Below are 15,048 nucleotides of genomic sequence, written 5' to 3' on the forward strand. Positions count from 1 at the left end.
ATTTGCCTACGTCTCATGAATAGTATTCAGTTCTAAGTGCCTATCCAAGAAATGCATCATATTATTATTTTGTATAGAATTAGAGTAGAAAAAATTTCTTTCTGAGAGTGAGGTTTCCTATGGCAACTGTCAGAAAATGGAATGAGCCAATTCAGGCTTAATATTTCTTTATTTGAACCCCAGGGACAGAAAATTTTACACTCAGCAATTTTGTACACTTGTCTCATTTTCATGAGTGAATCTAAGGTGTTTTTCTCAGATATACCTTAAATTCCTCCATTTTGGTAGAAGGAAGTCAGTAGTGTCACTTAATATGCATATAGAAATACCTAAATGTGTGTAAGCAAGTATAGGAAAGCGTGAATTTCACAACCCTAATCCCTCCTTTTAGTAGTCTAGGGAGTAACAGTCAATGGAATAAAAAGTGGTGTGTTTTGGCCTCTCCCCCAACACCATCCCATTACCAGTTACAGCGACCTGGTACAAGAGACTGTAAACTGTGTTTTCAGTAAGTTGACTACTTAAAAGAAGTGGAGAGTCAGAGCCTGGTGCAAATTTGTATTCTGATTCTACAGGCATAAGCCATGGGTGAAAATTTTGTAGAGGAGTTATCTCCCATTAATCCACAGGAAAATACTCTGTTGGCATACTGCAGAAGGGGTTTCAGTAGTCTGTGCATTGGATTAATTAGGTAATTAATTAGTCAGCACTTCACTTTTTATATGACTGAGTCAGATTTCCCTTCCCTGTTTGCTTCTGTAACTTTCCCAAACTGAAGTGGTGAGTTTTGGTAATTTATTTAATTATTTGTTTATATTATTGATTTAATAATTGTAAATAAGCTCACCAAATGTAATTACTTTTCAGTGGTCGGGCTATTTGTAATTCACAACCTAGTTGAACGTCTAGTATTACAGGATATTATCTGTCCTTTGCTGTACTGTTTTTGTGGAGCAGTGTATTCCACATGTTAACTGGGGATGGCAGGAGTTTTTTTAAACTATTGTTTCAGACCTTCAGGAAGAGGTCCTCTTTATCCTTAATGAAGGCTCCTGATTCATTAGGGCCTTGGGGAAAAGTGGGCAGGGGGCCACATCAGTGATAAAAGTGTGGAGAAGTAGGTGTTATATCTTTAAAACAGTATTTCTCAAAGTTTCTTCATTATTACACTCCTTAGGAGCCTTCTTAGATATTTTCCCCCTACCAGCCCCGTCCCCATGGAATTTTAGTACCACAGATGAGTATATGTCTGCTTATGTACTGTATGCACATATGTACTTCACACATTAAAAGAACAAGTATGAAGCTTATTCTTTTTATTCAGTGTAAGTCTAAGAATAATTAAACCAGAATTTAAGGTAAATGTTAAAATACAAAAACTAACATTTCACTGTATTTGTTGAATAACTTTGATGTGATTTATTATGTAAAATGTAAAATGTTAGCAGTTTATGTAAATACACTAATAATAACAGTGCAGTCAAATTTTTTAAATTATTCAAAGGTGGTATTTTTCTGCTAATGTAAAACATTAAAAAATTAAGTTCATTAAAAAATTATCTTTAGTGAACTCAACTTTTGAATTTGCTTCATGTGAGAAAATACCTTTTAACCTATTATTCATTTAGATATTACTGACTTTTTTTTTGGCACTTGACATAATTAATGAGAGGTTCAATAATTTACAGAATTAAAGTAATAAAATGTAAATTGTATTTACACAGTTGTCAAAGCTCAGGTCTCACAAAAGCTTGAACAACAAACAACAAGGCAGTCAGCAGGTACTTGCAGGTCTCCTCTTTCAACATGATTTTGAGATTGAGCGGTCATTTGAGAGAAAAGCCTTGAGTCATTGCCATCTACTTGCCATATATATATATATATGTATATATAGTTGGTTTACAGTATTGTGTTAGTTTCTTGTGTACAGCATATTGATTCAGTTATATTTATATATATTTTCATATTCTTTTTATTACAGGTTATTATAAATTATTAAATAATAGTTTCCTGGGCTACACAGTAGGACTTTGTTGTTTTTTTATTTTATATATAGTAGCTTGTATCTGCTAATCCTAAACTCCTAATTCACCCCCCCATCCCCTTTGGCAAATATAAGTTGTTTGTTTTCTGTGTCTTGCCATATTTTTATAGCTCTGATCATACATACATTTTGTGTATCTTCCTTGGACTTGATGTCAGTGCTACTTATGTGATACCCAAGAAAACTTGATGACGTAAATCAAATATTAAGGAATAAGATTTTGTCAGACAGGATTGAGCTTTGGAGGGCTGCAAATCATAATTAGCAAAAAAATTTTTCCCCTTGCCTCCATAACCACTTTTCTTCTCACTTACCATCCCTGATAAGAATGCATGCTATAAATATAGAATGCATGCTATAAATATATCAAAACCATGGGAAGAAGAGACTCTTTCTTGCCAGAAGTGACCCTGATGAGTCTCAGTGTGTCCTGATGTAAGGCAGATAAGAGTCCTTTTTGGTGATTTGGGTTTTTTATCCTATGTCTAGATGATTGCTAGGTGGCATGTGTAAGTGGGAGACTGGCTTATTTAGCTTGTGTATAGGAAATAAACTAGATTCTGTTTATTTCTTGTGGGTTACTTATTATGATTTAAAAGGTTTAAACTTGTTATGGTCAATGAAGTTTTGTTAAGTGATAGACATTCTTAAAAATATTAAGAACTAAAAGTAAACTCCCTTAAGATAATTTTATATTGAGTTACTAATGAACTTTTTATATGTAAATTGCCTGTTATTAAGCTGAGCCTTGCAGCTTTTATTTATAGTTTGAATTTTACCTTTAGATATTTCTTGATCATTTCTCTCTCCTCCTCTCTGTCTTCTTATCCTCACCTCCCTCTCTCTCTCTCCCTGCCTTCCCTCCTTTCTTTGCTTTAAATAATTATTAAATGGCTAATGATTGTAGAATTCATATACTGTGTGTCATTCTACTTCCATGTAAGTATATAATAGCTTTTTTACTTGCTTATCTATAGAATATGTCAAAAGCGACAATCTTTATTAATCTATATTAACAAGAATGGATTTTTGCAGCCTCAGTAATTGTAAATATCCTTCTCCTTTCTTTTGACCAATCTCTGCTCTTATGTGCTAAGGAAAAATAGATTACTTTTCTCTCCTATAATTCCTGAAACAGTCTCAATTTTTAAACAGCTTCAGGCACTACTTCAGATTTGGCCTAAACTGCCCCCCCGGGAGGCCCTGGAGCTTCTCGATTTCAACTATCCAGATCAGTACGTGCGAGAATATGCAGTGGGCTGCCTGCGACAGATGAGGTATCTCCTTCAGGTCGCTTTTTTTGGGTCAAGGAATAACTTGCGGGTGGGTAGAGAAGTTGATGTCTTCTTGAACGTCTCATAAGAAAGGAAAAGGCTAGGAATGCTTCACAGTCCAAAGCATTTGTTCCCTCCACCCTCACACTCTTCAGTCTCTCATGTTTACTCTGTATTATAAAACAAAAAACAAACAAAAACTGGATCTGGTGGTCCCCAAGTCACCCTCAGTTTCCATGGCTCAGCATGTAGTCGCTCTTGACAAGATTTATTACAGCAAAAAGGTACAGAGCAGAATTGATTGGCATGGCAGAGGAGAAAGATTTATTGGGCACAATCTGGAAGAAACCAGGAAGAAGCTTTGGAGTCACATTAAACACACTTAATTCCCTCAGCAACAAGTTGTAACAACACACCTGAAATGTCTACCAGGGACGCTCATTAGAGACTTAGTGACCAGGGTTTTTTTTTGGGGGGGTGGGCTGGTCACATAAGCTCCCTTTGCCTAACATATACCAAAATTCTAGACTCCCAGAAGGAGATGGATGTTGAGCATAAACTGTATTGTTTGCAAAAACTGTTTAGGCACAGTGAGCCATTCTTACGTGTTAGGGTGGTGGGAAGCCTTCCTAAATCTATGCTCCTTGATGCCAGTCAAGGGCTAACCTTGTAAGAATGCTTTTTCAGAGGATAGCAGTCAGGCTTGCTGCTATATTAAACGCTTTTCTGTCCACTACCCAGAATTAAGAAATTAATATTTGTCTTTTTTTTTTTAAGTTTTTATTTTAAAGCAAGTAAGTTACAGTTAAAGTCCTTGTAGTTTCCTTACCCAGCCCTGAACACTTTCACTTCCCAGAGGCAACTGTTACCATGAATTTGGTGTATATCCTTCTATACTACATCTTTCTGTTTTTAACCACATTTGTATATTTATAAAAATACAGATATTGGATAATATTGTACATTTAAAAATCACCCAAATGTGTTGCCATATGCATTGTTTTAATTTTCCTTTTTTAATTCAACATTAGGTTCTTGAGGTCAGTCTCTCCTGTGAGGTATAAATGTAGTTTATTCCTTTCACTACTGTGTAATGTTCTGTCATAGGGATATATCTTATCTACTCCATTACCGTACTGAGGAACAGTTTAAATTTTCTCCAGATTTCCCTATTGTAAATAATGCTGCAGTGAACATGCTTGTACAGTCCCTTTTGGATAGTACATGTGTGAGAATCTATAGGATTTATTTGATGAAATGTCATTATTGCAACAGTCTCAGACAATGAGCATTTTCAGGTTTATCCATTTTCTAGCTTCAAAATGAGGGGTTATACTTTACAGCTATTTGAAGAAACAGAAGTTACCAGAAAATTAGGTGTACTATGCTCCTTTTTTTTTTTTCTTTTTCTTTTTAAAATAAACCATACATGTTTAAAATTGTGTGATATCCAAATGAAATTACACAAACTCTTCAATAGTGGCTATTTTGGGAGGAGTGAAATATGAAATGTAAGGAAAGAGGAAACCTCTTCTATTTTTATACTTCCATCTTTTACACCTTTTATAGGTTTTATAGATAGTTTTAAGAAATGAGGCCACCAGCTGTTCCTCAGTTTCCCTGAGTTTGCATTGGAGACCTGAGAGGGAGGGGCTACTTGGGCCCCCTTGGGCTGAAGTGTTTTTCTTAAATGTATTGATTTCTAGGAGGAGATTACTATGATCCCCATGCTCCATATAGGTAATTCTGATGCAGCATCCTATGTTAAATTTTCTGGTTATGAAGTTTTTTCCTGGTATGTCCAGGAAAAAGTATCCTAGATTTCAGTCCCAAGTCTGCTTTAGACTGCATCTTAACCATTTATTGTCTTAAGACAACAGTCACTGAGTAGAGGACTTGGGATTCGTATCTTACTGACTCCTGGAATTGACCCTGATGGGGAGTGTGTTTACATGTGAATGGTTTAGAGATGGATATGAAATAGAGAACCCCAACCTTAATTAATTCAGCTCATTTAATTATAATATTTTGTTACATTAACTCAGTGAATCATTTCCCACTTATAAACTCCTTATCCTTCAAACTATTTGAAGTTAAGATTTTAATTGTTCATTCATTAACTGGAAGAAGAAATTACTTAACCCTAATAATAGGAAAGGAAAATAAATTGCTAAAGTACTGATAGAACTTGTATTTTAAAAAGCTGGTTGGTTGACTGAGTATGTAACTTTTTCAGCATGATCAGAAAACTTACCTAATTTTTTTGTGACTTTGGTCTGCCATATCAACCTAGTTAATTTAATACAAATGTCCCATATATCTGTTCTTTTCTCCTTTTCAACCCCCCTCCTGCCCATCAGAAATCCTCAGCTTTTCTTGTGTTACTATAACAGTGAAACAGTGAGTGTAAGCATGTAACAAGCTTGACCCACCAGAACTGTTGTGTTTCAGTAAGTTAGTATTTGATAGTTTGATAGGAAGGGGTCTTTTTCTGGCACTCGTTGTTGAATGACTTACTGTGTCTTTATTTTCCTTTCAGTGATGAAGAACTCTCTCAATATCTTTTACAACTGGTGCAAGTTTTAAAATATGAGCCTTTTCTTGATTGTGCCCTCTCCAGATTCCTATTAGAAAGAGCACTTGCTAATCGGAGGATAGGGCAGTTTCTATTTTGGCACCTTAGGTAAGTCTTTTATATTTCAAATTGAGTCCACCTTGTGCTTTTGTAAATATTAATCAGCGTAATACAGGAAATTTAGCGAAACAGGCAGGTGCTTTAGGTTTTTCTAAGCCATCTGTAACATTTATGCTTTCTTGGTATCTTCTACTACTTTTTAATAGCCAGACTCTTAATTTTCATGATTTGCCAAAGTAATTCAGATAGGTCAGATAATAACTGTTTTTATTATAATAATTATTTCCACTGCTAATAATTATTATAATGTATTGCTATTTTCCAGTAAAGGGTCCTTACCATGTTTAATACACTTGGACTAGAAACAGACTTCCTCCAGAAGGTTGTGGAAAGTAGTATCATTGTTGCTACTATTGCATAAATAAAGATTTTAAAGCTTTCCTGTGATAGCAGCAACTTCATTTTTCAGTTCTTCCTAACTAGGTAATTTTCAGGAATACATGAACCTTATTTCACCAACTTTACATAGGAATAAAATCAGGAAAGAGAACTAAAGTTCTTTTGTTTCCTAGGAAAATTTTCAGTTCCTTATTTCTGACTCTGTACTTGGACATTTTTTGATATTTTCATCTGGACTTCAGAGTATTGCAGCTAATCATTAACAGAAGAAAATATCTTTTCTTTTTTGTGGCTAAGTTTCTTAATGAAAATAAGCTGTTACAGTACTTTGATATTAATTTTAAGGGTTATATTTCTGAATCTTGATTTCTTTATTACTCATAGAGTTTTTCCTTTCTTATTTTTAACTTCTGTTTTCTCATCAGTTTCAATCTTTTTATTTTTAAATCCCTCAAGGAATAACATAATAAGGTATTCTTTCCTTTTTCAAATGTGTACACCATTCTTTGTGTGAGAAAAAAATCTAATAGAACCTAATTGAGGGATTAGTCAATTGTGGTCGGAGTCAGATCTATGTTTCATCTTAATTGTCTCTAAATTGGTAACATTACCATTTCACTCCAGAAAACAAGTAAGATGAGAAAACCTTGAATTTCTTGGAATAAACAATTAATTAATGATAAAATCTTGTATCTTTTTGAACTACAGTGTTTAAAGAATTGGAAATTTGTGCATCACACAAGATGATGTGTTCTTTCGTTTGATTAGCATCATAAGTTAGTTTCATAATAGCATAAAGAAATCAGTATTTTTATTAGGTGATCTAAAGTGTTTGAAAAACCATTTAAATATTAACTTTCTGCAGGTCAGAAGTGCACATTCCTGCTGTCTCAGTACAGTTTGGTGTCATCCTTGAAGCATACTGTCGGGGAAGTGTAGGTCACATGAAAGCACTTTCCAAGCAGGTATCGGCTTATTTTAATCTTCATGTTCACTTTGCCACGTGGTATTTGATAAATTGTATCATATGCTATTTTCCCCATCACGTTATTTCATAGAAGTTTCAGTAACTGAACCCAGTTACTACATTTTTTAACCAAAATTTAAGCCAAGAAATGAAGTTTAACTAATTTTAACAGAAGAGTATTAATTGAATGCTAGCTGAAAAATTAGCCAGGATTCCTCATAGTATCTATATTAATACTGTGCCTTAAATTTCAGTAGGAAATACCTATTTAAACATGTTTAACAATGGGTTTGATGGTAACAAAGGTTATGAAATCCTTAGACACTCTTTTTTCTTATCTCTGAGTTACTCTTTCCAGTAATATTTATGTTTACATGCTCTGCCATTTGTTTCAAACTGAGATATTTTGACACCTAAGTCCGTTGGTGTTAACAGCTTCTGGAGTGCAGAATCCTCAAGGTGTTTTTTCAAACTATACATACCTGCCTGAGATTGTGATACTCTGCCACATCTTCCTAAGCCTTCATTTTCTAATCATTGCAGATGTTGAGATATTAGTGATATTAATAGGTCAGATATTAAATGCTTACTTTATACCAGTAACCATACCAAGTATTTTAAGCATGTTACTTCACTCTCCTAATAATGTGCCACAACACTGTCTGGATTTGACAAGGCGAAAGACCAAGGCTCCAAGAAATTAAGTTACTTTAGCCTAAAACCCCACAACTTAGTGAAGGAGTAAGTTTCAATCTTAGATCTGTCCAGCTATAAAACTAAATCTCTTTATTATACTGGGAGTTTTCAAACCTTTTTAGCAGTACAACTTTCTTTTTTAAATCAAAAGTTAAAGATAGATCCATTATATAAAATAGACAATAATGTGATTTTGTCACCGTAAATGTATTTCTGAAGCTAAAGTAAAACATAAGCCATTAAATAGAAACATGAAGCTGTTTTACTAAACACAGGATTTTGCTGGGTTTATTGTTGACAGTTGTCTCAATTCCCAGTTATTTGTGTATTTTGTTTTGGAGATAATCTTGATTTATACAGCTAAGTAATTGCAAATAGTAATGGTTTTTAAATTGCTTTCTTGCAAATGAGAAAGCATAACCATGGCCCAGGCTTGGTTTACTGGTGGTTTCTTGGTCCTCTGAAGGATGAGTGAGAGCAGTTCTGCCATCAAAGTAAAGCAGCCCCGTATTAGCTTCCTCATGCTGGAATCCTTCATTGACAGATAGCAACACTATGCTCTTGTTCTCTAGCAGTAACTTTTCCTGAATTGAGTATCATCTAACCTAACACAAGAGAGTAATGTTCAGCAGGCAATAGTAGGTATTTGTTAATTTTTGTTTGTCTTTCCCCAAATTCTAAGGACCTGTGCTATGATTCACCTATGGGAGCCTGCCAAAGGCTCCAAATAGCATCCCTATCTGTCACTGACAGTTCAAGCACCATTAGATATTCTGGATCATGTGATTACAGTTTGCATGGCAGTTGGGACCTGCTGTAGAGGCCTTTCTTGTTCTGGACCTCAGTCAAAACCACCACCTTTTTGGGTGCTAGATCACTCAGTAAATAGGCCATAGTACATACCCACATGGGGAATCTGTTGCCTCCAAAATCCAGAGAGGCCCACTAGATGTTGTGCCTTATTTCTGGTTGTAAGAGAGGCCTAAGCAACAAATTATTCTTCACCTTAGAAGGGCTCTCTTGGCGTACACCATATGAGTTGAGCCCTAGAAGTTTCACTTGAGATTGAAGGCCTCAAACTTCTGTCAGATTTATTTCCCACCTTCTCACATACAAATTTCTTTAAATCTAGAGTAGTTGCTACTTCTTAATAACTTGGTTTAGTCAGCATAATTTTATCACTGTAATGGACCAGCCTAATAATCTTATTGAAAGGCAGTCAGGATCCCTTTAAACTAAATTATGACATGGACCTGGAGCATTGAAACACCCTTCAGTTAGGACATTGAAAGTGTATTGTTGGCTTTGCTAACTTAAGCAGATGGCTAGTGATGATCCTTATTGACACGTATGGGAAAAAAGTATTTACCAGATCAGTAGTTACATATCAGATACCAAGGGGTATGTTACTTTGCTTAAGCAGTGAAACTGCATCTGATATACTGCCTAGTCAATGTTATGATAATCCATTGTAATTCTCTAAGATCCATCTATCTTTTGCACAGGCCAAATAGGCAAGATGAATGAGGATGTGATGGGAGTCACCACCCCTGCATCTTTAAAGTCCTTGATGATGACACTAATATGTGCAGTCACCCCAGGAACTCATTTACTATTTTCTTAGGTAGAGGCAGTTGTAATAAACCATTTGGCCTTTCCCACTGTAATAGCCCTCAATCCACAGGTCAGAGAACCACCATGGGGATTCTGCCAGCTTCTGAATATATCTGTTTCAATTATGCCTTCCCGAACTGAAGAAATAACTACAAGGTTTGCAACCCACTGGGCCTACTGTGAGACAGATCTATGCTAAAACTCCATCATTAACTTGACTATCATAAGCCCCTACTCTGGTGAACCTCAGTGACATTTTGGGCCTCTGGGAATTAGTGTCAGTTTAGAGCTAGTGTTCACTGGTCCCTCAAAGATCTGATTATTTCCTTTCCCCCAGTACCATGGTGAAAGGCCGTAGGTCCCTTTGGGGAGGCCAAGGGAAAGTCAATTTCAGTCTGATCTAGTAGGATTCGTAGGCATCATTCAGCACTGATGGAAGAATTTGGGGGATTTATCAACTTTTCAATGTGTCTTGATCTATGAGTGCATCTTAGGGAAATGAGTCCTGAAGGTTTACTCCTTAGGTGTTTATTATTGTCACTGTATAAACATAGACCATAAGCTATATATGACTGTACGTATCACAGTATGTCAGCTGTAGATATTAGCAGGGTAGTTTCATCTAGATGATATAATCTAAAATCAGTATATTCAATCCACCTAACTTTTCTGTAATACTACATTTTCTCTCCCAGACCTTGCTTTTTGGTACTTTGTATTTTCCTCATGGCAGAGACTCTGCTACCTTTTTATCTTTTCTAACGTCTTCTTTCTCACTTGAGGACTATTTGTTTCTCCACTTCTAACCTTCTGTTCATTCCTGTACCTCTCTGGTATCACACCCTATTTTTATATCAGATCTCTGTAGTAATTTCCAGTTTCACTGCACTTTTCTAACTTACTTGCATTGCCAGAGGAACTACCATAGGTTTTCATAAATGATTTTAGTATTTGTGGTTTTTTATTCATGTTAAAACAACTATATCTGATCCCTCCTTTTTGGAAAGCTCTTCAGTGATGGTGATATAGCTAACATTTATTCACCACTTTTTATGGACCATTTATTCTTCACAACACTATGAGATAGATACTGTTAGTCCCCTTAATTTTATAGTCCTTTTAAATATATTTCATACATATCAATGTCTCTTGTGTTCATGGCCACCATCCCATGTACTTCAACCCATTATCCTTTTTTACCTGGACATCTTCATCAACGTTCTTAATTGTGCCCCTTTGTCTCCATTCGTTTGCATATGCATCTGCACACACACACACCCCCTCCATTCTCTACACAGCAGATAAAGTGATCTTTTTAAAATATAGATATATTCCCTTTTTAAAATCCCTGCAGTAATTTTCATTGCACAAAGAATTAAGACCCCTCTTGATAAAGTCCCAACTTCTTTGACCTCATTCATATGATCAGACTACACTGAACATTTTCCTGGTTCTCTGGAAACCTCAGTTTGACTTTTATAACAGCAAACATATGGCATATGTATGATCACATTCTTACTTTTTCTTGACTGATGAACAGCAAGGGCAAGACTGTACCCTTTACATGGCAGTTCTTGTTATCACTGTAAACTTATAGTGTGACAAGGTGTTGAAACACTTAAAGTGTTTGACTTATGGCCATATGGGTATTAAGGACACTGTCCAGGAAATGGGTATCAACGTAATTAGTTCTAGGGCCTGAAAATTTGCAACTGTACAAACATGGAAGAAATTCAAATTTGAAATACTTCAGAAAGTTCCTGTTTGCATAGCCCATTTTTCGGCTAGTTGCCTTTTCACCAGTGTTTGTACAGCTCCTGAAGTTGTTGAGAAATGGAGTGTCTGTGGTTTTGACAGATGGCTAACTTGGCAAACTTCAGCCATCTCGATTTTATCATCTAGCTACATAGAACCTTCCCAGTTTCCTGTGAGCAGGCCTTCAGCCTGTCTGTAGAAACTGCATGCCTGAACTTACCTCCCTAGAGTCTTAGTGGTTTCCTTGCATAAAAGCTAAGTTCAAAAAGGAAAACATGATGTAAAATAAATGTCTTATTCATGGAAATGCAAGCCATGGTGTTCATAGTGTTTGTTGTATGCATATTTTATATGCTTGTTTTATACAGTTTATATGTTGATACGTGTATTTTCTTTTTTCATTTGTTGTTTCCAGTTTTAATGACATGATACAATAATTCCGTTTTATGGTTGGCCGAGTCTGGGTCTTACAGAATTTTGCAAAATATGACATAGAAAGCCCTTCAGTTACTAAGCAAGAAAGTTGACTTTTGAATATATGGTTTTGATTTAGTTGGCTATTGTCAATTCACGTTGTACTACTTGCATACTTTTTTTTTTAATTTGTGTAAGTTTTGATAGAGTTACCTCATTATAAAGACAAATAATTTAGACTTGGACAACAACTACTATTGTCAATATTTATATTTATTTTATTATACAATAATTTACTTTATACTATTAATGGAAAGAGAATATACTGAGAAGATGTCATACAAGAGCAATGATAAAGATAGTAAGGTTGGGTGTCAACTCCAGGATTGTTTGTACATAGATTTTCCTTTCATACTATGGAGTTGACCAGATAGAGTGGTTCAGATTAATTGTGTTTCAAACTCTAATCTTCATTTAGTTGCAGAGTTCTGAGTGGTTTAAGTTTAATACTTACCTTCTCCCATCCAAGTACTAACCAGGCCCGACCCTAAGTTTCATATTTATCTTCTTACCCACAGTCTATGTCTCTTTTCTTTTCTCTAATTTACAAGATTTTATTTAAGAAAAGGGTTAAAGAACATTTGAAAGATGAGACTTTAACAGGTGATAAAAATACTTTGTTGTATGTAATACAATTGTGATAAAGCAAACACTGTTTTTACTTTAGTTGGTTGTCCTGTGTGTGGAGGGGAGAGGTGAGTAGAGGGGAAATATTTGTTGATTAATATCATCACATGATGTTATTTTTAACATAAATGAATTTTGGTGGTGGGGAAACTTATTTTTCAGGTTGAAGCACTCAATAAATTAAAAACTTTAAATAGTCTAATCAAACTGAATGCAGTGAAGCTAAATAGAGCCAAAGGGAAGGAGGCCATGCACACTTGTTTAAAACAGAATGCTTACCGGGAAGCCCTTTCTGACCTGCAGTCACCTCTGAACCCGTGTGTCATGCTCTCAGAACTCTAGTAAGTGACCATCTGTACTGTACTTAGTGAATCTCCCACAAAAACAGCAATTCAGAAAGGATTTCTGAGTGACTGCCTTGGGGGAACAGTAGGCCAGCTGTTAGCCCCAGAAAGTGGAATATAATTAAAAACGGAAAAATCTTAAAGTCTTCAGAAGTTATTCTTGTGTTTAATAGGATGTATGTCTTCTAGCTTAATTTACTTGTGGGGTTAGTGAAAGTTAATGCAAGTTAATTTCCTTTCAATTGTATGTAATTTGGTTTTCTATATTACTGGTTTCTAAGAGATGAAAATCCTAAGTAAGCAAAATGTTGGCAACCACCATAGATTACTTACTAATTAACTTTCCTATTTTAAAATAAGATTTAGATTAGAGCAGGAGTACATTGGTATTCAAAACTGATCCCCCTTAAATCAAGAATGAGCTCACAGTACAATGTTATATTCTGATTTTTAATGTCTATGTGTAATAACATAAAATTAAGGAAGAATAAGGAAAGAAAAGGGGGAATTTTAAATGTAGTTGTGTGAAGGACAAATCTGGGTTTTCAGTCCTGCTCATCTGGCATCACTACATGCCAGCCAAGGCTATCATCTCGGTTGTTTTTCTACCGAATGGAAATATTCTAGTTTTGACTTCTCTCAGCCTGAATGGAACAGGTGAGGGGTTTTCCCAAGCCTAGTTATATCATGGCAAAATTATAGTCTTGCTATATCTTTAAATTGAAGTGGGCTAATTTTCTCCTTTTTGCTTTCAGTGTTGAAAAGTGTAAATACATGGATTCCAAAATGAAGCCCTTGTGGCTGGTGTACAACAACAAGGTGTTTGGAGAGGATTCAGTTGGAGTGATTTTTAAAAATGGTGATGGTATGTAGTGAGGTTTTAACAGTGCCAAATTCCATAGTATTTTTCATTTGTTGCTTAATCTGAAAGCTGATGTGTACATGTGTAACAAAGAGGTGGCAACCAAAAGGTAGCTATACATGGTCAGAAATTGAATTTGGCATGTCTTAAATATTTTTTTTTCCATCTTGGAAAATGATTTCTACGGTTTACTTATATACATTGCTCTAATGAACCTTTCTTTTTTCCTACGAAGTACAAAGCTTTCTACTCCTTTCATAAAAAGTTTGTGAAATACAAGAGAATATTTTCAATAATATATTCATACACCCTGTTTCAGTGATAGGAACTTTGATATTGCTGCCATAGGTTTGTATTTTAATTAAAATATCTTACTCATACTTTATAAAGGAAATGCCCCTGAAGTAATCACACCCACCAAAAGGCAGTTATCATTGCTGCCACTAACAAGTTTTGTGATTACAAGTCACGTAAAATTCATTGAGCTTTTGGTTCTTCGGACCCATGAGGATTATAGTGTCTCTGTGTGTTGGGTTTGTTAAAAGGAATTAAGTGAGATAACATAAGTAAATGTGCTTACAACTGTTTTAAAAAGCACTTGTATTTTGCTAGACATTTAACCCCACTTGACCACATGAATGTCATTATGTAGCAGTCAGTACTTTCACAGCCTGATACCTGAAAATTACCTTGTACCTGATAATAAATAAAATCAACTATTACAGTTTTATGAATCCAACATGCAGTTACTTATGTGATTCTTAAGAACTTCTTGTGCATCCCTAAAAAACAAGTAAGAAGGGAAAAAATTAGCCATGTGAATTGTATGAATGCTGTAATACAGCATTACTGTTACAACATACATACAATTAGTATAGTAGCTTGCACAAGGTAAAGTGCTAAAAATATTTTTAATTTCTGATATAGTTACAGGGACATGCTAACCCATAAACCTAATATTTAACATAGTAAATACGGTTAGCATTAAAATTTGGAAAATTAGAGCATTTGTCTTTTTTTTGAGTCAGTTAATTCTGGCTGAATTAGCTAATCTTGAATTAATGGTATTAGGCATAAAATGGAAAGCACTTATAATAAAGCAGGGTATTTCCCTCTTAGATTTACGGCAAGATATGTTGACTCTCCAAATGCTGCGCTTGATGGATTTACTCTGGAAAGAAGCTGGTCTGGATCTTCGGTGAGATTTCCTTTTTTTTTTTTTTTTTTAAGTTTAAAAACCTCTTTTGGGGGGGTAATTAGGTTTTTATTTGTTTATTTATCTTTAATGGAGGTACTGGGGACTGAACCCAGGACCTTGTGCACGCGGGGCATGCACTCTACCACTGAGCTACACTCT

At 35.2% G+C, this 15,048-nt stretch overlaps 1 protein-coding gene across 3 annotated transcripts in view; it reads left to right on the plus strand.

Moving 5' to 3' along the window:
- The window catches only part of PIK3CB (phosphatidylinositol-4,5-bisphosphate 3-kinase catalytic subunit beta), a 149,484-nt gene that overhangs the window by 114,301 nt on the left and 20,135 nt on the right, over positions 1-15,048 (plus strand). For all 3 annotated transcript variants that reach the window (XM_032487583.1, XM_032487592.1, XM_006177472.3), the window contains 6 exons: positions 3,200-3,321; positions 5,858-6,001; positions 7,218-7,317; positions 12,648-12,826; positions 13,585-13,694; positions 14,811-14,889. In XM_032487583.1, the coding sequence (XP_032343474.1) occupies positions 3,200-3,321; positions 5,858-6,001; positions 7,218-7,317; positions 12,648-12,826; positions 13,585-13,694; positions 14,811-14,889 (734 nt within the window). The remainder of the gene's footprint in view (positions 1-3,199; positions 3,322-5,857; positions 6,002-7,217; positions 7,318-12,647; positions 12,827-13,584; positions 13,695-14,810; positions 14,890-15,048) is intronic.

This window comes from Camelus ferus, chromosome 1, assembly GCF_009834535.1.
Source record: "Camelus ferus isolate YT-003-E chromosome 1, BCGSAC_Cfer_1.0, whole genome shotgun sequence".
Classification (NCBI taxonomy): domain Eukaryota; kingdom Metazoa; phylum Chordata; class Mammalia; order Artiodactyla; family Camelidae; genus Camelus; species Camelus ferus.